We start from the raw sequence: 24,998 nt of genomic DNA on the forward strand, positions 1-24,998 counted from the left end.
TCAACGGTTTCAGTGTCCCCCCCATCGCCCCCAATCACCTCCGATCACCTCCGATCACCAGCAATCACCAGCAATCGCCAGAATAGCCCGCCCTAACCAAACCCTCCAGGTTAGTCCTTCGCGCGCTGCCACACGGAGGGCGGCCCGTGGCACTAACGAATCGGCGGGCGCACGCGCCGGACCTGAGCCAATTCTGACTGCGCACGTCACCACAGCACTTCAGCACTTCATAATTGCCACGTCGCTTGCATTTGCTTCTGGGATGGCGAGAAAGACCTGGACCACGCCTCATTCCATTACCCACCTTCTATCTTTGTGCAGCCGTTGCGCTCAGTCATCCTCTGCGTGGCCCCTGCAAGACACAGCTTCATCATGTGCTTGGTCTGAGCGGCGTCTGGAACATCACAGCCAAGCACGACCACAGACATTTGATGATTGCGCGATAAGATGTATTAAAGTATTAGCTATTGCCGTGGTCTCCACACACCCGCAGCAGTAAATCGAGTGGAGGACAAATTGCTGTCATTGCTGACAGACCCGAAGCCGATGATAGCACTTGACAGAGCGATGCAAGTTGGTATATGTAACAACATCGCAATTATACAATGCTGTAGGCGCACTTTTCTCCCCTTGGTGGCGCCTCTTCTCCAGTAGTTGCAGATAGCGCGGGCTGCTTTTCAGAAGTGGACGCAAGGGAAGCCAGTACTGCTGTCGAGAGTATTTGCGCGAACAACAACATCAGGACCAAGTCCATATCCCTGAGAAGCCATCGCAGGACAGCCAGAATGGTCAAGATAGAGGTGTGGATAGTGAGCTCCATCGCGATCTCCATTTCGGTTTTCCAGAAAGATTCTCCGCGGTTGACAAAAGAAGTCGTGCGACCGCGCCAGTCAACGAAGCTGGAAAGGGAATGCAACGTCGTAATTATGTAGACGACGTGCCAGAGAATGGCTCTGATGAGAGACAAAGCTGTGAAGTGGGCGGAATAGCCACCATGGTATGGAGAGCCGAACATGGGTTCCTGTGAGGACTGAAACGCGGAGGCTGAAAGTTGAGTTGTTTGGTAGTTCGTGATTTCGGCGTCGTCCGATAAGACAGTTTGAGCAGCGGGACGATTGCGAGTCTTGAAAGGAGCGACAGAGCGGGTGAGAAGCGCGACGTTTGTGAGTCTTGAAAGGAGTGACAGAGGTTGTGATAACCACGATTGAGCGACGGAGAGTTGTGGAACAACGAAGGCAGCATGGCATGTTGTGCGGTATAAATGTGTGCTCATGCCCATGCACATTTTCATGCACTGACTACAGTCACTTGCAGCATGAGCAGACAAAGACTGTAGCCGCCGACAACCCTTGTAGATCAAAATATGTCATCTCCTAGGAGGACCGTGACAGGGTCCGCTCGGAAATTTGGTCAACGGTCGCTCGATGGTACATTCGGGTTTGACGTGGCAAAACATGCACTATTGTGAATGCCAGGATGTTCAACGATCATCTACCGCCATGCGATCCAGTTGCGGACAACCCAGTCGTATCACGGATGTCGATAGTCTGACAGTAAGGAGTGATATCGTAGGTGTGTTTTCTCGCTATAGACAGACATTATCTGTTCGAGAAATTGAGACCTATGCTGCTGCGGTTTGAGCAGTAGCAGACAAAGCCTTGCCAGAAAGAGATCAACGCCGATTCCTGCGAAACGGCCCTTCGAAACCCGCATTCATCAAAGGGCAGCTCCTTGGTATTCGCCTCCTGGCTATGTGCGTGTCGGAGCGGCTTTGAAATAGGTGCCCATTCTGATCAGCTGGCATGATATCGCGAATCAGCCCTCTATCCGCCTCGCTGTCCACAGTCGCTGGATGTCTGGCAGAAGTTGAGTGGGAAAGGGTTTTCTGGTCTCCTCATTGCTGTCCAAGATGCCGAGCAGAAGTTGATGGTCGGAGAGTTTTGCGGTCTTCAACCTTTGGATCATGCCCTTGAAAGTGTCGCAATCGATGTCGAAAATCATGCCCATCTCACAGATGCGCAGGCCATGCATGTCAGCTGTTTCCTTGTCCATGACTACCAGTATGATAGGAGCCATAAAAATCACCATATGTGCGGCATTTGGCTGTTGCTCGACCTCACTTGTCTGCTTCTGAACCTTGCTTCTCGGTCCCCTTTCCATGTCAAATTCTTTCATTATGGCTCTCAATCTTTCCACTCCTGGCCCTGGTTTACTGACGTCGCCCAAAAAGCGCTTGAGGTTTTCGTCGACCGTCTCTAGCCTAGTACATATCTTGAGCTTTTCCTTCAGCATTCCTGCAGTCCGAGTATCATGTGTGTCGAACAGACGATCAAGCACCCTGGTGAGGAGCGTTCGCAACAAAGTTGTCACGTCATGAGGCACTTTGGTATTCTCGGTATCGACAGGCATGACGTAAGTTGTGTCCGACGGTATCCGCGGTTAAAACGTTCTGAGGCAGCGTTGTGAGAACCATCAACTTGCGGGGGTGACCGTCCCCATTTATCCTTGCCAGAGACCCTTGACCGCCTCTTGTCAATTGATGCAATGCATTCCTGTTCGCCTCTAGCGTGGCATCCGTTCACACCTTACAGAATCGTCTCGGTTATCGGCCTCTACAAGATCAGCTGAGCCGGACGACAGCTCGCTCACGAACGCGAAAGTGTTGAATCACCACGTAGCTCTCGCATTCCCTACTCCGTCTCACCTACCTGCAGATGCCGCACATCATATGGGTAGCGGGGTAAATGCAATGCAATCAGGGAAGACGAACTCTCAGAAGCACAGGAACACACAGAGGCGCAATTTGCGGAACGAGTTTCGCCATGGAAATTTCTTGGTGCGATGTTATTCTATCATCGATACGACCCATACGTTCGGCTTTCAGCAAGCGAGGCAAAGAGTTGTACGCCAGGACCGTGAGCTTGGCTGGCTCGCGCACTCGTCGGCCATATGTGCGTCGGATGCAGGCCCTCAATCTAGATCATGAGCCAGATCATGTCGTTGTGCGAAAGCAAGGCCCCTAGACCAAAATCGCGGTGATGCTCAGCTAATCGTATTCGTGCTTTGGAGTCGGGCGTGGCGTTCGTCAAATCGTTGCCAATAATCACGGACACGGTCTCCAAAGCCTACATAGCCTGGTCGCTGTCCTCGGAGTGTAGGAGAAGTGAATCACAAAGACGGTCCTGATCCACTCCGCATACGGGAAAAGCTCGGGGTGGTGAGCGCGGATAGGAGCATGGACCAGGTCGTAGGCTCGTATCGGTTGATGAGCTCTCGTCAATGAGCTTGTACAATATCCGGAACCCGACGATCATCGCACAGGAGAATGGCGGCGGGCTTCAACGGGTACCAGGACGAGACATTGGAGAAGTTCATCAAGGCGGACTCGTGGAAGAGCTGGGTGCTGAGACGGAAACAACTGACCATTTCTTGATTCTGACGACCAGCTCGATCGAGAGTATGGACACCACTACCAACGACCACGAGATCGAAGCCATGGAGATGCCCATGGACTTGAGAGTGGCAAGAAGATCGACGATGCGAACTAGAACGAAGCCGCGTATGCCCAAACGATCGACTCGAACACGAAGGCGAGCAGAAGTATCGCTACCGACCAGAGGATTATGGAGATCAACTCGTTCAGACTCTAAACAATAACGGAACAAGAGCGGGCACCAGGATAGAGGCGCGAGACAAAAGAAAGATCCGCACTTCTACACGAACAGGAGCCTATTGGGCCAGCCGTGTCCCAGCACACGATTGTGATCGACGGTGTCAACAGTGCCACGCACCAGACCTTGTTCGCGCGCAAAAAGGTCTGCAGGACTACAATTGAGTTCACAAGGAGCCAGACGATGATCATGGACCTCATGACGGAGTTGGAAAAACGTGGAGGAGGACGAGATTCAAGACGAACGAACGTTCGTGGCCGACTATATGTATCACAAAGAACCACGGCTGAGAACATGGGGCACTCCGTGTACAAGCAGGAATGGGGGACAACTCCAGGCGCGACACTCATTTCTCAACCCCCGCTGGCTAAGGCGTCCAGTCTTAGGTGAGCGAGCGAGGGCGAGGAAACGACCCAGAGTGCCAGCCTGAGCTTCTTCGACACCGACAGCGAGGCAAGTACGTGGTCACGAACTCATGCGAGGTCATGGTTATGGTCGTGAGATCGGCTGAAACGCGGGTGGGCTTTCCTCAAATGAGCAGGCCAGGACCTTAATTCAGTCGTTGTGCCACAATAGGGGGCGCGGCGAGTGCCGAGCCGTTTGTGGAGGCCGTCGTGAACATCACCGCCATTGACAACTTGTTCATGAGCTCGTCCTCGGCGAACGACGACGACGAGAGCTGGGACGAAGACACAAATGAGGGCAAGTAGACGAGCCTGATCGTTTTGTGATCCAGGTGGAAATGTAGACGCATACGCGTCCGTTCTCAAAACTCCATCCAGTGCGCGTTCGAGAACGATGTTCTGGCTCCCGATGACGTGCACAGTGCAACAAGTACAGTTGGTCGAGCTGCGTTCGAGTACGAGAACAAGAGACGTACAGCTCGCTGCTAAAGGGGAACATGTAGCACGCCATCCTCTTGTTTGGGAAACGCTGTCCTGAGTGCGTCCGCATCGCTGTCAGCATCGTGTGGCGTGTGGAAGTGTGTGCAGCTTGGCATCTTCTCTCCTGCCGTTCATCACCACGGAGATCACGAGCGTGTCCACGAACCTGCACCTGGGGCAGTCACATCCCGCTTCATCATCGTCCCCAGAAGGTGGAGGTGGCCGTGATACGAGCGATGTGCGCTGCTAAAATCACAATCGACACGTCGTTCGCGTCCGCGTTGTGATTAACAATCCCTGCAAGAACTCTCGCCGTAGGGTTCAGTACAGCTGGCTTGGGTGAGGTTGCAAGACGTCCAATAATGTCCAGGTACAAAGTTTGGATGGAGATGGAATCCAAGATGACAGCGTGCAATGCCTTGTCTGCGCTTGCCTATGAGTGATTCCGGCCGTCACAAGCGAACGGCGGGGTGACTTGTCGCCTTGAGCCGATCTGGACCTTGTGATCTACTTTCGCATGGCTATTTGAGACTGCTGCTCCTCCGCCACGCTCCGGCCATCTCTAATTCGCCATCTTGGTCCGCTTCCAGGAGCGGAGCAATGTCTTGGATGATTTCGTGTGTGCGTGCTGCCATACCATCGCAGGGTGAAGAGGGGTTCCTGTCCAGATGCCACTGATGTAAATCTGCTCGATCCTTCACCGTAAACCACGAATAGAGAGACCGTCCCTCACAGGCGCCGCTGGTAACAATCTGTTTGGCGCTCGTACAGCGGAGGAAGTCGGCGATGAGCTGATCGACGAGGATTTTTCGTATGGAAGCCCAGAACCCAACCAGGAAAGGTTCTCTGAGTTTTCATTCGACCTTTTTCAGTGAACACTGTGACCAATCAACATGATTGCCTGTTCCACATGCTTGCCATTTCCTTCTCCCACGCCAACAAATGGGCTCTCGTCGCCACTCGTTTCACTATTAGGCGCAGCATGATCACCAAAGGAGATGCGCCTCTTTGATCGCTCCCCCTCTCCTCCTCGGTGAGTCCCGGCTCCTCCACCAGCCGAATGTTCGTCACAGGATCTTAGAAATCGCCTTCGTCTGTGACCAACGTGGTCTGTTCGCCTTGCCAGTGCTCATTGAGAGCGAACAGCATTGAACGGTTGTCATCGACAAACAAAGGCTGTGTCACAATAAAAAATGACAAGTAGACGTGATTTCTGCGAAGGAGCTCCTCTCTATGTTCATCGAAGATCTTCCTCACAATTACCCGAAGCGCGACTTCGAGCGAGTTCTTGTAATGCGCACTGTTCCAATCGCGAATGACGAAGGCTTGGGATTTGCGCAAGGAAAACTTCACACGTGCCGAAAGCACGAGGTCAACGGCAGAGTTGTAAACGAAGGATTGAGACCGCATGATCGCGTTTCGTCTGGCTGAGACGATTGGTCGTCTTCGTGGTGGTCGGCGTGCAGGAGAGATGGTGTGGCGTTCAGCACCCTGGAGGCCTGTGATCCTCAAGTCGCTCCCTTGTCTCCGTGGAGGCCTGTGATCCTCAAGTCAAGGGAAGTAGCGTCCGATGTGACAAGGCAGCGTGTCGTGCTTCGGCGGCGACCCGACGGTTCTCTCCTGCCTTTACCCTCAGGCAATCTTCACGCGCTTCGCGTATCCTTGGCTCCGCCATTTCCAATTCGTCCTGCTGACATCTTTGTCCCTTTCCGCTCTTGTTTTCCCCCTCATCTATAGTTGTTGGAAAATTTTCATGCCAACGGGACATCGGTCACTGTCAGGTCTGAATGATTCCATATCTCCATCGTTCTCAGCCTCGACACAGGATTCCGGACCCGCATGTAATCGATCGCATGGATAAACGTTGGTGCTTGTGGCGTAGCAGCAGGGCCACGAATCTAGAGCAAGTTATGGTGGCGAGTAGAAGGGAGCGTCTTTGCTTGTTCAGTTCTCAAGACGCTGCGGCGCATGACATCGATTCCGAAACCAGGAGATTGCTCAGCTAGAGTAGATGTTCGCATCATAGTAAGAAGCTACAACGCTGCAATAGCGGAGATGATGAAGGTGCACACCACCGGGCGCGAAGATTTCTCCATCCCTCATGCTGAGCTCATTGAAGACCAATTTTGTTCTTTTCGATATAGTGAGCTGTGGCACCGCTGATACAAAGACTCTGCAGGGTCGCCTTTATTATTCGGCTGTGAGTGTCCGTTCGAGACATTATGTAGGTTTGCTGCCGGCAGGCGCGGGAGAAATCAAAGGCGGCAAGGCCAAAGTCGGTGTCGGCTCCAGGGGACGAGGATCTATAGATAGGGCTGGGTGGCCTGTTGGCCAACAGCGAGTTTGTTGTCATGGATGCCTGAGGCACCTAATACCCTCCTAGAACAGCTGGACATCTCAAACCCACCTGGGCAGCATCACAATGTCTGATCAAGCGGTCAAGCGGTCGATGACGATTCACGGTGATTAATCTGAGGACTGAAGGGACAGTCGGGTTTCCGAATATTGAGGTATATAGATAGACAGCTCAGATAGTCAAGAAAGCAAGTCCTCACTGAGCGATGACGTTCCCTGCGCACAGATCACAATACCTGCCGCAGTAGTTGATTGTGGTACGTGCCCAGGTGTCCTCCAGGAGGATGTGCGTGTAGCGCGGAGAGACCCCTTGGCCTTTGGCTTCTCCACCGGGGCAGCTTGCTGCAGCGCGGTCTACTGATATGACACCTCTATGAGGACTCGGTCGCATCGCGCTGGACACGCGGCGTGCGCATGACTACTACCCACACAAAATTTCGCCGCAAAGTTAATTCGTCGCAATGCGCGGGTGAGGGTGGGTATCGCCCTTGCGAAAAGAATGCAACCGCAGCATGACTCGTGTTCGAGAAAATGCTTGCTTCTCGTTATGGGCGACCGTAATCTGCAGCCGCGGATATCCCCGGGCTCCGCACTTCGGCATTGTTCAATGAAGCCTCATGTGGTTCAGAGCGACGAGAGATCGGCTTGCTGTGACGTTGAGACACGCTGCCGCTTGGACTACATAGATCAAGTTATTGACACAGCCCAGCCAAATTCTTGAGAGAAAGTCTGTGCAGCCATTGCAAAAAAGCAAAAGCGACATGCAGGGCATTTGGAAAGATATGGAGGCTACACCCCATACCTACCGCAAAGTATACGTTAAGCGGATGCTCCGCGAGTGGTGTCTGCACCGCGACCCATAGAGACACACATTTTAGCGAGGCGTGGCAGAGTCATTAGCCGCAACGTTTCTGAGATCCTCACATCGCAAGGTGCAATCCCAGTGCGCAGCGAAACTCCCGTTCTCGGCCCCGGCAATACTGTATAAGGAGACAGGACTTTCAATTGCAATTTGCTCAATGCGGATGTCTTCAATCGTAAACACCTCTGTTCTGGAAACCTTCAGCCCAGAAATTCTCTGCCAAATCCTCGGACCAAGATCGTGGGAACGGAACCTTCGAAATCAGCGTCTGGTCACACTGTGGCAAATTCACCATTAATTTCCCACGATTTCATCACTTTCGTGACGAATGTTCGACCGCGATCTCCAAGTCCCTCTCGAACAAGCCACTGCAATGTACGCTCTTGGCAATGCAGATCATCAACAAGTCATCATTTGTGTGCACGCGTGGCGTGAAGTCCAGCTTTCATGAATGGACTGCACCTGTTGCACACGCCAATGGCTCGGGGTTCCCTCGTGTCAAAGCGTCGTGATAATCAAGGATCTTCACCTCGAGCTCCCTTCCCGTCTTTACAGCGTCGGTCCGTGGTTCACTCCCACCCAGCAATGCCATTTGCTACTGGCCCGTGTCCCCAAATGGTTCAGGCGATCGTAGGAAATCTGGAAGTCGATCGTTTTGCGTTTTCTTGGGTCTGGAGCAGGAATCAGTGATGGAACGAGACTGATCGTATGAAGGCAGATAACGGGGAGTCCCTCACGAGAGCAGATATTGCGCACCAAAATGCGGCCCATTCCTGCGATTCGATCCCCAGCACTCACCGCTCCTTACGCGGCCTTGGAAGAGAAGCTGCAGGCTGCCGCCGCCGATCACATTTTGACCGCTTGTTCGCTCGGCTTGTTGAGGTCGTTGTACCGCTTGAGTGAGCTCTTGGTCACGGTCATGATCACCGTCACCATCATGCGCGTTATACACCAGGACGTGCCACACGTACGCAAGTGGCTGCAGATCGCAGATCTCGACATCATCGCATACATCTCCCTGGTAGTGCGCATGTTCCCGTCCGTCTCGCGGCTCTCGTCGAGCACCGAGCCTAAACCCGCGTTCTCCACAAGTGAGTTCCCGACCAGCACGATGGCGGTGCGCGAGAAATGAGCGATCAGGGATGCGTTTGCAATCCAAAACATTTCCTTCCGGAAGGCCACGGAAGCTCGCAGCTCAGAAATGACCTCTCGGTGACGAGATGGTCACATTTCATCACTGACGCAGCAGCTCATGGCTGGCGCTCGGCACGTCATCAGATGAATTTTGAAGGTGCGAAGACGAAGAGAGAGAGATTTATCATTTATGTCATATCTTTCCACGTTCTTATCCATTCCTCGATCGTCCGATGCGCAACTCAGCTGCAAATCACCCTTACTACAATTGACTGCTCCAAACGAAGGAATTCGCTTCATCGTGCCGACCTGGTAAGTTCTCGAGACGATAGAACACACCATCGAACACGCCTGAGGACCCAGCTCGACCGACTGGGGCGCGTCAAGCTTTCTTTGAAGCCAACAGGGCTTCGAAAGCGGCGAGGACATCATCGCACCTGTCTAAATGTTCCGGAGGCTCCCATGTGTTGAACCAACTGACTCTGCGTAGACCGTTCTCACGCCTAATTACGCTGCTAGCGCCTTTCCGCAGAGGTTTCAGCTCGGCTGGAGTCATGTCGGTGTCTGCCCACGATACCTCATACAGGACGGTTCCATCAACACCCACGAATCTGCTGACAATCTCTTCAATCACCCATCTTGTTCGCGGGTTCGATACATCTGAACGCTTGCTGGGTTTGACCCGTTTTTGGCAGGTTCATTGGCAGGTTCATGCGAAAATGAGCGTGATCGCTTGTTGCTGTCCTTGGGCACACGGGTTTCTTCATCGTCGTCGCTGTCGATAGGCATGACCTCGCCACCGCGAGCAGACTCACACGAAGGCGTACTGGATCACTTGTCGCTCTCGCTGAGCGTGTCATCTTGGTCGTCATCGCTGTCGATCAATATAGCATCGCTGAACTTGTCTCTGGCCAAGTCTGACGCTTCACAGTTTGGCGGTAGGCAGTCGTCAACGTTCGATAAGTCGGTATCGATTGCGACCTGCAGCGGTGTACTTTGGGCAGTGGCATTTGGCGGAAGCGATTTGTGGTCTTCGTAAGTAGGAATAGCAATCGGCAGTGGATTGCCCGTTGTGGTGGGGGAGCTGGCGATGGAGGAGCCGTGTGAAGACATCTCGTTCTTGAACGACGTGAGTCAGAGGAAGACGGCGGGTGTACAAAGGAGGAGGGGGCGGTGTCTGATCTTTATGCGCAGGCCGGCCGTAGTCGGCGACACGGGCCTGCGCCTTGCTGAGCAGCATGACGACGTCGGAAGGGGTGATTCCTCGGCAGACTAGCACCCTTTGCATGCCATCGACCTGGCGAGATCTTTCGAATTCCCAAAAGCAATGCATCGCCGATCAAATCAGGCCTCGAGAAGCGCAGCATGCATGTGATGATGTAGACTGCAGAGACGCTATCGCTGCCCCTGTGCCGCTTCGCATCAGCACCATCCGGTTTTCTCATGTAGTTTCAGCGCTGGCATATCCACGGCGTCGGTCCAAACATCATGGTAAAGCCACACCGTCCTCGCCCCATGCCGGTATCTTGAGCCGTGCTTGCAAGGAGTCGATATCGCGTTGCGGTTGGTTGTCAATGACTCACCCAAAAGTGCACCTGCGGTCGGACAGCGAGGGCAGGACTACTGCAAGAGATTCAAAGTCGAACACGCCTCACTTGTCGCTTACACTGTGCCTGCCGATCTGCACCTGCTTCAATTCGCATGGGCATCTCCACCGAGCAAGAGAGCATTATGCGTTGTTCGAACAAGTCAATCGTGCTCGTCCGATGTGGTTCAGTACTTGGGGGCGTTGGTCAAGGATAGTAGTAGAACATTAATGGGCGGCGGTGGATCTGACCTCAAATCGTGGCAACCTTGGAAGAGGATTGTCGTCATATCTATTGAGCGGGCGGCCTCGCCAACGCAGACAGCGCCACGGGAACAAACGGGCCGCTTCAAAAACTTACATTCCCTGTGATCTAGATAATTCTGCCTCTGCCCGCTCTCAAGCTCGACATTCCCCCACAGGCAGGTCTCTGGAACGAGGTTTGTTTCGACACTCTGCCCGTTTCCCTTCGCACGGCGGAACAAAGCCACTCAGAACCCACATCGATGCACCCGTGCACAATTCCTCCAAACAGGGGCGCGTGAACCATCGGCGCAGCCGTGTAGGAAGAAGCCTGGCTTCTCAAACACTAGAGCCGGGTATTGCGAGCGGGTGGTGGGCCATAACCCGTGGTTTCCATTCGCTGATCGCCATCCAAAGATACATAGCGATGTCGAGAATCGCCCAGAGTATCGTAGGATAGAAATGTCCTCTCCAGGCTGAGGAGACCAACTTGTACGTAAACGCGACAATGACAACAAGCTGGTAAAATTCCTTGAAGCTGGTGGTGCTATCGGAGGTAGTGTCGCCGCCAGGGTCATTGTCAGAGCCTTTTGGGAGGATGGCTTGGTGGGGACTATTGGGCAATTCTTCGGTGCTTTTGTCCATGGTTTCCGTGCGGAAGTGGGCGAGTATGCGGTGAAGACAAGAGGTGGTGAAATGAGGTATCGATGAATGCATCTCTGCAAGGACGACGGACAGTCCCCCTTTATGTCTCGTTCTACAGTGGCTGTGCTCGACTGATGTTGCTCTACGACGGGGTTGCACTTTTAAGGGGCGGCGCTCATGTGCTGCCTTCCGGCATGGTGGAAACACAACACATTGACGTCAATGGCGAAAACACTGCAATACATTGGAATTCTGCTCTACCCCTCCTGGCGTTCCACCTGCGTGGTTATGCAAGAACGCACCATGGCCCGTCGACAAGATTCGCCATTTTGCACGAGCGGGCATAGTATGAGACTACAACCTCCTTCTCCGCTAAAGAGCCAACCCCGGTAGTTAATCGCGACGTATACGCTGGGACCTGCGAGGCTGAGACTGTTTGGTGCGCGGAGATCTGCGAGGTTGGGGCTCTTCAACGCGTCGACGTGTACGCTCATGCCCGGCGTGCGAATTTTCGTCATGACTCAACAGAGGGCGTTTCGTGGCCATTTTGCGATGCACAACTTCCGGCAGAACCTCGGTCTCGGCGTCTGAGGACGCATAGCAGGACGGTGCAAGCGTCAGGCTCCTCTGGTAAGTTGTATCAGATAGGAGCGAGGATCCGCCATCATCCCCTGTAGTTGGCGCAGGAGCCTGAAGCTCTCGACCGTCAGGGGCAAGCGGTACCTCCGCACAGTAGTTGACGCCGCGCTGAGCGCCGGTCACACCAGAGCCTCGGATGGCGTCGTACGCATGGTCATTGGAAGCGATTTGTGCTTCCTCATCAAAGGCAGCCTCAAAACAGAAAGTTTGATCAGATGTGGCAGACGAACTCGCCCGCGGAACGGGAAGGGTGAAGCCGTGATTGTGCATGGTCTCGGCATCGCGGATTGTGCCCGCTTGATTCTCGTGTTCACGCTCCCAGCCAGTGGGAGAGGTTGAGGCTGACTCGCTCAGCGAAACGCCGCTCGACAGGGTCGACTTAGGAGCCTGCGGGGATTGCAATTCGGCGGGCAGAAGGCTCTGCTCTGCGCTATCAAACATGCGCACGAACGACAATGCAACATTGCGAACATGCTTGGTAAGATCGCGATCAGACATGCCGGTCGGCAAATCATGGATCGGTATTTGGACGGAGGTGAGGTCCACATCGGGTGCATGCTGTCGGAAAAAGGCAAGCGCTGCCCCTGCATGCTGGAGTGCTTCGCGCAATCCAATGACTTGCGTGGGTGGTGCTTTGTTTAGGACGGTCGAGGCTGCTGCGTCGCATTCGTCGTATTCCGCAACGTGCTCGTCGTATCTTTCGATCAGGAGTTCGAAATGACGGAGCAGATGGGAGACTTCTCCGACATCGAAGTCTGTAGCCCACTGGTGTTCGATGACGTGGTCAAGCCGGTCTCTGATGTCCGAGTTTGGCATGTTATACATTATCCATCTTAAGCAGGCTAACATGTCTCCGATCTCATTGCCAAGCGCGCACAAATCTTCATTGACTAGCAATGGTTTCTTCTCGCTGCCACATGCGGCATGGAGGCAGAGTAGTCCTGACAAATAGGAGTCGTCGGCTTCGCGTCGGGAGCGTTCTCGTGCTGCAATCTGGGTGGCGAGGGCTATTTCGAAAACCTCCTGGGCCGCGGGGTCTTTGTCGGCGCGTTCCCTGACTCTGTGAAGAGTGCGAATTACGAAACCAAAATTTCGTTCAACAAAGTCGGCAGGCGGCCGCTCATCGAAAGAATCTTTGTAGATCATCGATGGCACATAATGATCCCGGCCGAGCGTCAGCCGATCAGACAGAACCACGTCGATGGTCCGATTGGGGATATTCGGGAGATTGAGCGGGCGATAGGTATCATTCGTCGTGGGGAGCGTAGAGGCAACAGCGGCCATGCTGGGTTGATATTCTCAGCACGCGTGGTCTGATCAACAGGGCAAGGTGAGCGGCGTGAGATAGTGGTCTGAAAGAGAGAATGGAAGAACACGATTGTGGAACAGGACATGGCGATGTGCTGGAAGATATACAGCACCGTCAGGCAATGCAACGGTGTGGTGTACATCCTGCTGTGAAGTCGAGTATGCTGTCCTGGACTCCTGGTCACGAACGCGGCGCTGCGGTGCTGTGGTTCGTCGTGGCAGCGGTTTAGAGTCAGATTGGCGCTGGCGCAACTCTCATGCCTGCATAGGAGCATTATTTGTTCGCCCCTGACTGTGCAGCATCGACCAGACGACTGCGACATTCGCAGTTCCTCGCGGACGTAGTAGTGTCTGAGGAGAGAAGAGTATCTAAGCGCTGCCGCAATCAACGGGCTTGGCGAGCATATTTCTGGCGACGGCAGTATCCGATGGCGCTCTAATAGTGGGTCCGACACAACATTTCTCGTTTTCTGCTCGCAGAGAAATGCGCGAGTACCTAGGTAACGTTACTGTTCAATTTTGATCTGTCTGCCGCATCACATTTCTTCAAACTCCATCTACCCACCCCGATGGCGGATCAGCCTTCGCGAGGCTGGCCCATCTCACAGCTTTGATCCGCCCGATGCCCATGTCAGGGGCTCGGCAGCCGAATTCTCGTCAATTACCGGTTCTGCCCTGAAGAGAAGACAAAAGCGCTGCGTTTTTGCTCCGGATTTTAGCGACGCCAAGCTCACGAATTGTCACAACCCCTACCCAGAGGCATATCAATCGCTTCAGAATGCCAGAGGCTGCGCATCGACACTTCAATAGTGGGGATGACCGCTGCAAGTTGGCCTGGCTCGAGAGGATAACGTGAATGAAGAAAACACAATGCATGGTATTCTGCAGCACGGCGTTGCTGGGATTGGCTATTGGCCCACGGACACAACATCGCGCACTCCAACATCGGCACAAAGCATGCCGCAACGTCCCTGCCATACTATCACGGCCGTGAGAGGATTGGTCCAGGACGGACTCTGGGAAAGAGCTGAGAGAGCGCGCAGGAGGCGCACGGATGCAGCGAAGTCTAGCCCCTCAGCGAAGCCGCCGCGTCCGCTCCGATCGAAACATCTTTCGTGCACAACGCTTGGCGGAGGTTCCGGGCTGTACTGCAACCTCGGCGCCGTTCGCAGCGTCAAGGGTTTCATGGACAAGACTTTCAGGAGAGCCGTGCTAGTATTGAGCGAATAGGCTCCTCCGCGAGCGACAGGCGTTAGCCGCCTGGTTCACACCTGTCTCATGCCCCGAGCCAGCCATGGGAGAACGGCAGCTATCACTCACTCTTCTGCGGTCGCGCTGCGCCCTCAACAAGGTGGGTCCTCAGTTGCGACAGTGCCACGGCGATGCTGCGACGGAGACAGCGACCGCGGGGTTTTCACCGGAAATGACCATGCTTCTCCATCCATCCCTTGCACTCTCCTTCTTTGCGAGGGACATACCGAAGCCATTTTAAGGCGAGGTATCTCATTTCGCGCATCAGCTTTATCTAATCCGTAAAATATTAAAACTCCTCTTGTCATGATGACCGTCTTGTAGCAATTCCGACTCGTGTTCGTGTTGAGCGCAATAAGCGTGGATCGAGACAAAGATGCCCCCTTTGACCAAGACCATCACTTGGTCACTGTTCCAACAGGCGTGTGAGCGGCGAACCGCGTCATCACCGCGGCGCCGCAGGAACGGCACTCCTCAAAACGGACCCGCTGCGTCGTGGGCATGCGGCGCGACGAAGCAGAGCAGGTCCTTCCACACCCCCGTGACCCACAAGGGGGAGTGCTCGAGCACCTCGCTTCACATGTACATCGAGGCTGTCGCGACGTGCAATCGAGGCTGCCAAGAACCAAACCCGCAGTCTATCATTTCTTGGCAATGCAGAGATATATATCGAGGTGACCAAACATGAAAATTTTCCAGGGCACGACCTTCATCATGGAGCTAATTCCTAGTGATGAACCCGAAGATCTGCAGGAAATCCTTGACTGCGTACCGCTAGCGCTGCATCCTCTCACCAGGAAATATGACGAGTTCATCCGAGCCCCGTGGGATCATGCTCGATACGCCGAATTGTTGGAGGCCTTCGAAGAATGCGGCATGGACAGATCGCTAGCTTGGCAATTGTCCGATGTCGTTTGCGCACTAGCAACGATAGACGTATACCACAACATAGATCTACAGCTGAATAACGGCGCCCGATTTGGAGACGATGACTGGGCTGGCGAGAATCTGTTTGACAATCTCGACTCTTTGATTGAAAGGTACAATCTGAACACCGTTTGGCGAGAGATGGTGCAAGATCAGTACAATCAGCGCGAAGTTCGCATCTCTCGGAAAGTTAAAAACCTCAACCTCAAGGCCAGAAAAGCCACCAGCGGCGAGGCTAAAAAGGTCTACCGCGAACAGGTTGACTCATACATCAAGAACGTGAGCCCTTTGGCAGACGAACAAGTCAGGACACGTAACCCGATTAATCCTGTCACTGTTTCTCAAGTCGACGATCTGCACCGAGCATACGGAGCGCCGATTGAAGTGTTGAAGCTAGAAGAGGAGTTCGAGCGATTCAACGCCACGCCCTGGATAGAAGAACGCCGCAGATCACTTGGTCAGGCGGTTCGGGCTTGCGATCCGGCTCGAGCTTGCGATCCTGCTGGGCCTTGCAAGGGCACCCGGGCTTGCATGTTCAATGTTTGTGACATGTCCGATCTACGTCGCAGCATAGATGCGCTTACCATTTTCGAGGAAGTGCATAATCGACTAGGTGACCGTTTGGCACAAGGTCTTTGCAGGAGAGGAATAGATGAACGCAAGATCCAACTTCAGCGATTAGAAGCTATCCCGAAAGAATGGATTGATTCCATACTCCAGCAGCGGGCGAGTGCATGGGATCCTCCTGAAGATTTGGTCCACCGTTTACGGCAGCAAACAAACCTAGTCGAGCGCGCTCACATGCTTTTCAAATCAATTCCACACACGCCTGATGAAAAGCTGATGAGATTTGCGATGTCGTCGGTTTACTCCGTGCCGATGCCGCCTTTGTCAATCCATCGCGAGCGGGATGGCATTTTTGAATTCCATTTCAAACCACAAGGCGAGCAAGGCGGTGGCTGGGATCAAGACAAATCCTTGTGGGACAGTGTGACAAACTTTATCTACGGACATCGCTTACGAGAAAACTACGAGTTATCCTTCAAGATCAGTCTCCATGTCGGCAAATGCGATTATTTCCAAAGCAGCCTTCTTGGCCAAGGAGGAATACCTGACGAAGGTAATGCGAAGCAAATATCCTTCCCAGTGCCTCATGATCCCCAAGGGATTTTACATACGATCTGCCGTGATCAGGCCGTTTTCGCAGTCTTCCAGGAGTTCCTCTTGGACCCGTTCAATGATAGCCGGTATCATAGCTTTTCTGCGGCGGCGTTAGAGCCGGACTCTAACGACTCCGAGGTGGACGATGAGGACAAGTTCGATGAAATGATGCCCCAAAGTTTGTGTCACAGTTTTTTGAAGATGGCGGTCTTGGAGTTGTTGAAGAACGTATACCTTTCGGACAAGGACAAGATCGCTTACGACCAATGCGTGCAGGCGCTTTCTAAGATCCAAGATGGAGCTCTAAAAGATGAACAGGACGAGAGCTTCTTCTACAACCCTGAATTGAATGAAGCTGTGATCAAAGCAGCTAAAAATCCAAATTTGTACGCAATCCCCTCGGAGATCATTGTCGAAGCACAACATGAGCCAGACCGCAGGAAGCGCGCGGACATACTTTTACGCGGCGCTCCTTATTTCCGGGCAGATCCCCCAGAGCGAGACAAGAACCGCTGGTGCATGGACGGCTGGCGTTTGGACGAAGCTGATCGATGCAAGCTTTTAGATTGCACTTTAGTATCCGAAGTTGACCAGGATAAACTGAGACGAGCAGAGAAAGTGTTCGATGCATTCAAGAGATCAATCAAGGATCCACTCGATGTTCAACTTTATGAGGCCTTTCGTAGAGAGAGTCAGCGACATTCGTTCCCGGCAGAGATGGCCGGAAATATATGCAGCCTCATTCTAATGGACGCAGCTTTACGGGCTTTGCTGACAGCATACTATTTGCTCGACGATCGGGCTGCCGGTCATCGAACTTCGAACCAACGGAGGCTCATTGAAGGCAAACTCGACGATACTGTGCGTCATTATGTAGGGTCCGCTGCACTACACGTCTGGAAAGATGCTCTTTTCTGGGTCAAATTCCCTCAGATCACTGCGAAGGCTATCAGCGAAGTGCGGCATGTGCCAGACTGCGAAGCGCGCACACGCACACTTTTACTCGATATCCCTTATCTTACTGAGGAAGGCAAGATCTGGTGGCGTGGATGGGAAGATAATGACAAACTGCAGGAGTGCTTTTCCTCGAAGGAGGATTTCGCGTCGAATTGTATGCGCGAGCTTGTAGAGTATGGGTCACCTGCCAAACTATCCTCTGAAGACGGCACGTCTCAAACCTCCACCAATTTTCGTAATGGCAGCGATGGCGAGAGCAACGGCGAGCCAGACGACGGCGGGATTAGCGAAGACGGCGAGAGCAGCGAATACGGCGAGGACCGCGATTTCAGCGATGTCGAGGGCAGGGATGCCGAGGATTCCGAAGAGGGCAGCGAATACAGCGAGAGCAGCGATGTCGAAGGCAGCGAAAACAGCGAGCAGAGCCAAGGCGAGAGCAGCGAATACGGCGAGATCGAGGGCAGGGATGTTGAGGGTGGCGTAAATGTCGAGCAAAGTAAAGGCGAGGACAGCAACGATCGACTGCGCCGCAGAGCATCGATATAGAAGACAGCTCGATCCATTCCCAGGATAATTGCAGCGGAGACGGTGCAGGACTACGGCGAGCCGCAAAATCTACCAGCACTGATACCGTAGAATGCGCGATCGCGTACTACGTCTCGCTTGTATGAGGTGATATCTCCAGCACGACCCTGTCGATTTCACGGAAGAGATTGCGATGTCCAAGGAGGATGCCGAGAAGAAATCCAAGGACGAAGATAGAGCTTACAAATTATCAACAAATTCGAAGGGGTTGCCCTCACATTGGCACTCCCGAGCCGGTCTTTGTGGAATTTATGGTGACGACACTTCACAAGAAGGGTACCAGATGCCTGGATGATGGTGAAGACCGAATGCATCAATGCGCCATAGAGACAGCTAATGTGCGATCCTGGGATGTCGTAGAATTCTGACGATTTAAGATCTTGCGATTGCGAATCGTGCTAGGCACGCAGTATGATTGTTGCTTTTTTTTCCTTGACGGTTATGGCGTAGATAGCAATCAAAGTCGACTCGTTCTCCAGTTTATTTCCCGTTCATCACGTGCATCATGGCTGCACTAGCACGGAACGAGCCGTGCATGCGGCATTACTTGTCCACGATGGAGGTAGCATGAGGAGGCATTTCCACACATGGACAGTCTTCGGAATCATGCTGTGGTGAAGCAATGATCTGATGCTCCTGATCGGAATAGATTATAAATTTAGCATTTCAATCCTACATTCCTTCTGTATTTCAAGTCTACTTTCTCCGACATTCCGCACAGCACAGCCATCATTTGTCCTTTGCTTCGTTGTCGCTGTCAGACAACTCGCAATCCTCGCATATGAAGGGATCCTCATCAAGAAGAAGATCATCCTCTTCCCGCTCGATGTTTTTGTCACCGTCAAACTCCTCTCCATCCCCGTCCTCTTCAATATCCTCATCTTCCTCTCCAAGACTACCGTAGCCTTCGTCGAAGAAAAAAAAATCGTCTGGGTCATCGTCGTCATCGTCACCAAAATCACCATATGGATCGTAGTAGACTCTGGGGTTCTCGGTCCCGCGATCCATCTCCTCGCCTCTACCCAAATCTGCTGAAGTCAACATTATATTTCCAGAGATCCGGTTCCCTTTGTTCGCACCATCATTCAGAGCCACACGGCGATACACTTTATCGGAATCAAAGAAACGAACATGGTTCAGTGGAAGGCGCCACGAGTTATGCATTTCAGCGGGCGCCGGCGAAACCTCCTCCCACAGGCGGATGTCCGGTACAGGCGCCATTTTTTATCCACCCGCTGTGACGGATCGTTTGTGAAGCGTCAGCTGAGATTATGCAGGCGCCAGGCGCTATCAAAGGAGTAATATCAAGAGATACGTTGATATCCATAGATATGATGGTTCGCTCGAATTATATTATTCCCGCCAGCCCGATCATGCTTCCCACGAGCGGGCCAAGAAGCAATGGCCGTCAGCATCGATGCTTGGCGTAGCGCGAACGCACCCTTCTCATGGGGTGGGCCATGCATGTGCCCAAAATCGCAACAATCGGAATGGCGGGAGCCTTGCTCGTATCATATCTTGTCGGTCCTGAACATGAGAAACTCCGTCGTGGCACTGTGTTTCCTCGGATTCCGCTTTGCTATGCCAAAGAAAATGAACGTTGCTCGGCTAGGCACGCCTCGCGGAAACATTCCACGTCCTTTCGTGAGGCAATGGTGGGATGAATGTACCGCACACAGCCACTCAACTTGTCACGCAAATTCAAGGCATTGTCCTTTCATTGATACAATCAAAGCCCACCTATCCGTGCACTGCCGCTAGATCACCGACTGCTATGAGCGACGACAGCGCACGGATATTGTCGTGATGATGTCGAGCCTTTCCTGCATCTACGCAACCCTATTTCGACCCTAAGTACAGCAGTACAATGCTTTTACCTCACCTCACATTCGGAACCGTCGGTTTTGCCTAAGCCATCAAATTGGAGCGTCTGTGAAATGAAATGAACCTGGCCAGATATGCTGTTCGATGTTGCAACGAGACTATTGGGCAAAATCACCAGCTTTCCGGCATGTGTTGTCAAGTCTGGCATGACTTAACGAAGTTACGAAAACAGCAGGCTATGAGCGAAATTGCGTAATGTCCCTCCCGGCGTCGCGAGCCACCCTGCGTAACGAGCCAGCATCGGACACATTCTTCGATAACATTCTGCAACACCTGTATTAATGAACTCCGACATGTCTGAGGTGTAGACTAGAATGCCAGCTTCCTATCGACCGCTCTATATCCTATTCGGGTCCATCTCGCAGATACTGTCATCGATTCTATCCTTGTGCAAAATTCGACCCGGCCGATCGATCGCTTTGTTACGGGTCAACTGCCAAAGGGCGGTTTACTCGAGGGGGTTCTTGAGAATGAGTGGTGCAACAGGATATCTGAAAGGGGCTTTGATTCCAATGGTTAAGTTGGTAACATGAGTTCAACACGAACAGACATAAGGTCCGTTCGTCCTACCTATATATATAAGTTAGGTACAAAGGAAATGTGTGGATCAGTGACTTAGAGTCGCTAGCGACTCCAGTGCTCTGATCTGGAGCGGTGCTCTGGCTCTAGCGTCTGCTCCAAAGTCCTGCTCCTGGATCAGCGCTCTAGCTCAGGCAGCTGCTCCAAAGCTCTGCTCCTTAGGGTTCTCCTAACCCTTGCTTGCATCGTGGTTCTGTGGGGTGTGTGACCCTGAGGTTAGCGACACGTGACTTGGATCAGTGCTCCTGCGTGGCTGTCTGCTCCGGTCCGCTCCAGGATCGTAACACGCTTCGTACGGGCACAATCCGCATCCATGTACAGAGTCATTAGTCTCGATTAATCGCTTAGAACTAGCTCTGTAGCTGCCTTCGGTCACATTCAAACTAGACCTAGGTTGCGTGATCCCGAGCGCTGCCGCCGTAGGCGTTTATAATATTGTTTTCGAACCGCAATTGCTGAGTCATGCCGCGGACCGAGAACCCTAGAAAACTATTCTATACGCCTCCGTAATCTGGCTTAGCACACCGGTCCATACTAAAGGCCTCAAAACCACTGTAGCCTACAGCGCCGGTTGTTTCGTCTGTACAGTTAGTTCTTATGGATTCGCACGCGGCGTATGTATGTCTAATAATCGACAGTCCTCATAGAATTTATACTAACGCGATACAATAATAGTTTATTTAGATTGATTCAGATTGTTTCAGAAGTATAATCTTAGATTAATATGAGAACGAATTGTATAGAAGACTTTGCTTTAGAAAGCTACTAAGGTTAAGAGCGTTTCCACATCTTGCGCATTAACTTGCTAAGTGCTGCGGGACTCTCTGCTCCCTCTCTTCGGAGACGTCTTCGACGGTATCGCACAGCCGTCGTCTACATGTAAGATGCTCTCCCTTACTTGCTCGTTATAAAGACGGCTCGGTCGTTGGCGCAAAGATGACAAAGAGTAGTGTAGGTAATGTAGTGTTTCGGAACGCGCTGCAAACCTGCCTGTACTTTTCAGAAATGTCACCGTAGCCCGCACGACTTCCACATGCGGTCGCTATTTGTTCCCATCTATCGGCCCTCTTAAATTCGAATATACTTGCCGATTTTTCTCTACTTCGAGTAAGAGACATCGCCCTACCGGTCGCCTGTCGCCTCCCGTAAATGGCGTCTTTAGGTTGCCCATAATGGACAATGCAAGATGACATGCCGCGCTCGCATTAAAAAAACGGCACCATCTGCTTAGCGCGTGTGTGTGAGATATTCTTGCTAGTATGTGTGACCTGTTATTGTCAGTGCTAGAATCCGGGCCTCTACCCGCGTGAATGCACTATACGACAGTAGCGTATGCCGTCCGGGGAGGTGTCGCGTTAGGGCTGGACCTCCCGAAGAGTGGCCGTAACAACCTCCCGCGACATCTTGCATTTCCCTCCGCTTTGCAATCGCCCGTAAGACATAATAACAACATTCCTTTCCAACTACTTCTCTTGCTTTGAAAGTATGATACACGCTGTGCACTAGCAGCTTATCTTCTGCGTGCGCCTGTCTTTAGCAGATTTGTCTCCGAAGCCAAACTATGCTTGAGCAATGACCGGTGCTCCTAGGAGGCTTTGCGCGTGGACTGCGCTACCCTGCAGCTGCAGGCGTCGAGAGGGCGGCCGGGATGCGACGCAGCATAGTAGATATTTGACAGACCTAGGATGAGATCTTGTCGCACGCCTTCAACATCCCTACATTGCATTCCAGATAAGCATTATTGCAGCCTTGTACGCGACATACGGCTCCTCAACGTCGACACGGTCAGATTTACGGAGTACTTCGGGACGACGCCGCCGCCGTATGCTATCGCATCGCACCGCTGGACGGCGGGCGCCGAGGCGATGTAGGAGGACGTACACGAGAGGAAGAGGACGGACTCAGCAGGATATCGCAAGGTGCACGGATTTGTGGAATACATAAAGAAATATCTGCTATTAGTGAAGTGGCTGTAGGTAGACACATGCTGCATCAAGCAGCAGAGCGACCGCGAGCTGTCGGCCGCGATCAACTCGATGTTTTAGTGGTATCGCGACGCGGAGGTGTGTCTGGCATACCTAGAGGACGTTCCTAGCGTAGGCAACATGTCTACCTTCGAGCAGAGCGTGTAGTTCCGGCGCGGGTAGACGTTGCAAGAACTGCTGGCGCCGGGCGTCGTAATCTTCCTGTCGCGCGAATGGGACGTTATCGGCCACAAAGGGCATGCGGGTCGAGGACGGAGCGGCATAGCGATGCAGACGGGTTCATCGCTCGAAGACATCATCTCGAGTGTTACTACGATCCCGAAGACGATCTTGCATAATTACCGCGAAGGCGAGGGCCTGAGCGCCGAAGAGAAGATGCGGTAGGCGGACGGCCGGGAGACGATGTAGGGCGAGGATCTCTTATACTGTCTGCTCGGTATCGTCGGAGTCAGCATAAACATCCGTTACGGCGACGGCAAGGACAAGACAAGAGAGCGACTGCTGCACAAAATTGCAAAGCGCAAAGGTGAAGCGGTACTTGGCGAATTCTCCCTCGCTTTCAGCCTGCAAGGGATTCCGACGACGGACTATTTTGTGCCGCGCAAAGTCGAGATGCAGCATCTCACCGAGTTTTTCGTAACGACATCGACACGGACGGCACAGCAGCGGGTGTTTGTAGTGTACGGCACGGGCGGGATGGGCAAGACGCAGCTATGTGCGCAGTTTGCGAAGACGAACGCCGAGCGGTTCAGCGCGGTGTTCTGGCTGGACGGGTCGTCGAGGGATGCTCTGCAGCGATCGATAGCAAGCGCGGGTGCGCGGTTATCGACCTGTCCGCAAGACGCTCCGGCGAAGATGGATGTCGCACAGGCAAGTGATGACTTCCGACAATGGCTGTCGCTTCCAGGAAATGCGAACTGGCTGATGGTGATCGACAACATCGACCGCGAGTGGCTGGGCAAAACAAAGGACGATCAGGCATACGACTATCACAAATTCCTACTAAACGCGAATCACGGAAACGTCCTGATCACGACGCGTCTCCGACGACTGCAACGACCGAAAGCCAGCCTTCATTTGGACGTCGTCGATGATCTACTAGCGAAGGAGATGCTGGAGACGCGTGCAGACAAAGCAGTAACGAGTACGTGTGTGTGGTAGCGCGTTAAAGCGATTGAGATCACTGACATGGCAATCTCACAGATATTGAACAATTGCTCCCCAAGCTCGGCGGTCTTCCACTCGCCCTCGCCTAAGCAGGGGCGTACCTAGGCATGACCGGGATGGGCGTGCTAGACTACTTAGAGCATTACGAGGCGACGTGGGCCGAGCTGATGCAGAACCAAGATCAATTTCCACTAGAGGAATATGGCGAGCGGAGCGTGCTCACGACGTGGACGATATCGTACGAACAAGTGAAGAGTATGGACCCGCTCGCAGGCCGGCTGCTTGACCTGTAGGCATTTCTCTATTACGGCGACGTGTGGGCCGAGCTGGTACTAGCCGGGCAAGGCGACGACACGCAGCATAGTTCTGACGTGGATGCAGTCTTTAGGCGAGTGACGAAGCTCTCCCTGCAGCACTCGATCGGAACTCTCGTCCAGTACTCGCTAGTGACTATAGGCATAGCAGAGCGAACACACACGATACACCCTGTAGTACACGCATGGTGCCTGCACAACTTGGACCAGTCTACAGCACAGCCACTTGCAGCGATAGCGCTGAGACTTGTGGCAGAAATGACCATGTCGGTCGGCCAGGCAGTTCCGAGGGAGAAGGGTCTCCGGCTCGCAGCACATGCTAAGGCGATAGGAGCGAGGACAGCACTGTTGCGTTCGGGTGCAGAGCAGCAAGCTGGAGAATGTCATCGGATTGCATCCTTTCTGGATGACTGGGAGAAATCTCAAGAGGTCGAGAATCTGTACCTATAGGCGCTACGGGGGTACGAGAAGGCATAGGGCGCGGAGCACACGTCGACGCTGGACACGGTCAACAATCTCGGCAATCTGTATTCGAATCAAGGCAAAATGGCGGAGGCGGAGGAGATGTACGTGCGGGCGCTGCGGGGGAAGGAGAAGGCATGGGGCGCGGAGCACACGTCGACGCTGGCCACGGTCAACAATCTCGGCAGTCTGTACAAGATTCAAGGCAAGCTGGCGGAGGCGGAGGTGATGTACTTGCGGGCGCTGCGCGGATACGAGAAGCTCTCGTGGGCGTCACCGACTCGCATAGAGTCTCTAAAGGAGTCGTTGTTGTCCGTACGCCAACAGCTGAACGGCCTTCATCACGAACACGCAAGCGACGACACACAAGATGTGGATGGCTGTCCTCCTGTCCGTTCGC

General features: G+C 53.2%; 15 protein-coding genes across 15 annotated transcripts; 9 read left to right on the forward strand and 6 right to left on the reverse strand.

Moving 5' to 3' along the window:
• The first annotated feature begins 84 nt into the window (after nt 1-84).
• Nucleotides 85-548, forward strand: K489DRAFT_139598 (uncharacterized protein). The gene has a single exon (XM_033599120.1). The coding sequence runs from the start codon at nt 263-265 to the stop codon at nt 497-499; it is 237 nt and encodes a 78-aa protein (XP_033454855.1). The 5' UTR covers nt 85-262; the 3' UTR covers nt 500-548.
• On the reverse strand, nt 446-1,553 carry K489DRAFT_139818 (uncharacterized protein). The gene has a single exon (XM_033599123.1). The coding sequence runs from the start codon at nt 1,289-1,291 to the stop codon at nt 599-601; it is 693 nt and encodes a 230-aa protein (XP_033454856.1). The 5' UTR covers nt 1,292-1,553; the 3' UTR covers nt 446-598.
• Nucleotides 1,554-2,495, reverse strand: K489DRAFT_139596 (uncharacterized protein). Its single transcript, XM_033599119.1, has one exon. The coding sequence runs from the start codon at nt 2,407-2,409 to the stop codon at nt 1,816-1,818; it is 594 nt and encodes a 197-aa protein (XP_033454857.1). The 5' UTR covers nt 2,410-2,495; the 3' UTR covers nt 1,554-1,815.
• A 985-nt stretch (nt 2,496-3,480) lies between these two features.
• K489DRAFT_140076 (uncharacterized protein) lies at nt 3,481-4,167 on the reverse strand. The gene has a single exon (XM_033599124.1). The coding sequence runs from the start codon at nt 4,019-4,021 to the stop codon at nt 3,647-3,649; it is 375 nt and encodes a 124-aa protein (XP_033454858.1). The 5' UTR covers nt 4,022-4,167; the 3' UTR covers nt 3,481-3,646.
• A 4,365-nt stretch (nt 4,168-8,532) lies between these two features.
• Nucleotides 8,533-8,904, forward strand: K489DRAFT_414262 (uncharacterized protein; the record flags this gene model as incomplete). The annotated part of the gene is made up of 1 exon (XM_033608147.1): nt 8,533-8,904. The coding sequence occupies one exon, from the start codon at nt 8,533-8,535 to the stop codon at nt 8,902-8,904; it is 372 nt and encodes a 123-aa protein (XP_033454859.1).
• K489DRAFT_140467 (uncharacterized protein) lies at nt 8,682-9,535 on the forward strand. Its single transcript, XM_033599126.1, has one exon. The coding sequence runs from the start codon at nt 8,901-8,903 to the stop codon at nt 9,375-9,377; it is 477 nt and encodes a 158-aa protein (XP_033454860.1). The 5' UTR covers nt 8,682-8,900; the 3' UTR covers nt 9,378-9,535.
• Nucleotides 9,536-9,857: 322 nt separating this feature from the next.
• K489DRAFT_140530 (uncharacterized protein) lies at nt 9,858-10,898 on the forward strand. Its single transcript, XM_033599129.1, has one exon. The coding sequence runs from the start codon at nt 10,145-10,147 to the stop codon at nt 10,721-10,723; it is 579 nt and encodes a 192-aa protein (XP_033454861.1). The 5' UTR covers nt 9,858-10,144; the 3' UTR covers nt 10,724-10,898.
• K489DRAFT_140520 (uncharacterized protein) lies at nt 10,899-11,612 on the reverse strand. The gene has a single exon (XM_033599127.1). The coding sequence runs from the start codon at nt 11,449-11,451 to the stop codon at nt 11,074-11,076; it is 378 nt and encodes a 125-aa protein (XP_033454862.1). The 5' UTR covers nt 11,452-11,612; the 3' UTR covers nt 10,899-11,073.
• A 160-nt stretch (nt 11,613-11,772) lies between these two features.
• Nucleotides 11,773-13,302, reverse strand: K489DRAFT_374824 (uncharacterized protein; the record flags this gene model as incomplete). The annotated part of the gene is made up of 1 exon (XM_033603558.1): nt 11,773-13,302. The coding sequence occupies one exon, from the start codon at nt 13,300-13,302 to the stop codon at nt 11,773-11,775; it is 1,530 nt and encodes a 509-aa protein (XP_033454863.1).
• A 1,601-nt stretch (nt 13,303-14,903) lies between these two features.
• Nucleotides 14,904-18,261, forward strand: K489DRAFT_140524 (uncharacterized protein). Its single transcript, XM_033599128.1, has one exon. It carries the CDS (start codon nt 15,262-15,264, stop codon nt 18,166-18,168), a length of 2,907 nt encoding a protein of 968 aa, XP_033454864.1. The 5' UTR covers nt 14,904-15,261; the 3' UTR covers nt 18,169-18,261.
• Nucleotides 18,262-18,886: 625 nt separating this feature from the next.
• On the reverse strand, nt 18,887-19,522 carry K489DRAFT_385501 (uncharacterized protein). The gene has a single exon (XM_033606117.1). It carries the CDS (start codon nt 19,426-19,428, stop codon nt 18,937-18,939), a length of 492 nt encoding a protein of 163 aa, XP_033454865.1. The 5' UTR covers nt 19,429-19,522; the 3' UTR covers nt 18,887-18,936.
• Nucleotides 19,519-20,024, forward strand: K489DRAFT_140609 (uncharacterized protein). Its single transcript, XM_033599130.1, has one exon. The coding sequence runs from the start codon at nt 19,609-19,611 to the stop codon at nt 19,966-19,968; it is 360 nt and encodes a 119-aa protein (XP_033454866.1). The 5' UTR covers nt 19,519-19,608; the 3' UTR covers nt 19,969-20,024.
• A 260-nt stretch (nt 20,025-20,284) lies between these two features.
• Nucleotides 20,285-20,687, forward strand: K489DRAFT_140623 (uncharacterized protein). Its single transcript, XM_033599131.1, has one exon. The coding sequence runs from the start codon at nt 20,406-20,408 to the stop codon at nt 20,622-20,624; it is 219 nt and encodes a 72-aa protein (XP_033454867.1). The 5' UTR covers nt 20,285-20,405; the 3' UTR covers nt 20,625-20,687.
• A 2,511-nt stretch (nt 20,688-23,198) lies between these two features.
• K489DRAFT_328752 (uncharacterized protein) lies at nt 23,199-24,115 on the forward strand (the record flags this gene model as incomplete). The annotated part of the gene is made up of 2 exons (XM_033602085.1): nt 23,199-23,799; nt 23,913-24,115. Coding segments are annotated over 2 exons (804 nt in total), but the record flags the coding sequence as incomplete, so codon positions are not given.
• Nucleotides 24,116-24,613: 498 nt separating this feature from the next.
• On the forward strand, nt 24,614-24,928 carry K489DRAFT_303975 (uncharacterized protein; the record flags this gene model as incomplete). Its single annotated transcript, XM_033600496.1, has 1 exon — nt 24,614-24,928. A coding segment is annotated over one exon (315 nt), but the record flags the coding sequence as incomplete, so codon positions are not given.
• Between the last annotated feature and the right edge of the window lie 70 nt (nt 24,929-24,998).

Source organism: Dissoconium aciculare (assembly GCF_010015565.1).
Source record: "Dissoconium aciculare CBS 342.82 unplaced genomic scaffold K489scaffold_28, whole genome shotgun sequence".
NCBI classification, from domain to species: domain Eukaryota; kingdom Fungi; phylum Ascomycota; class Dothideomycetes; order Mycosphaerellales; family Dissoconiaceae; genus Dissoconium; species Dissoconium aciculare.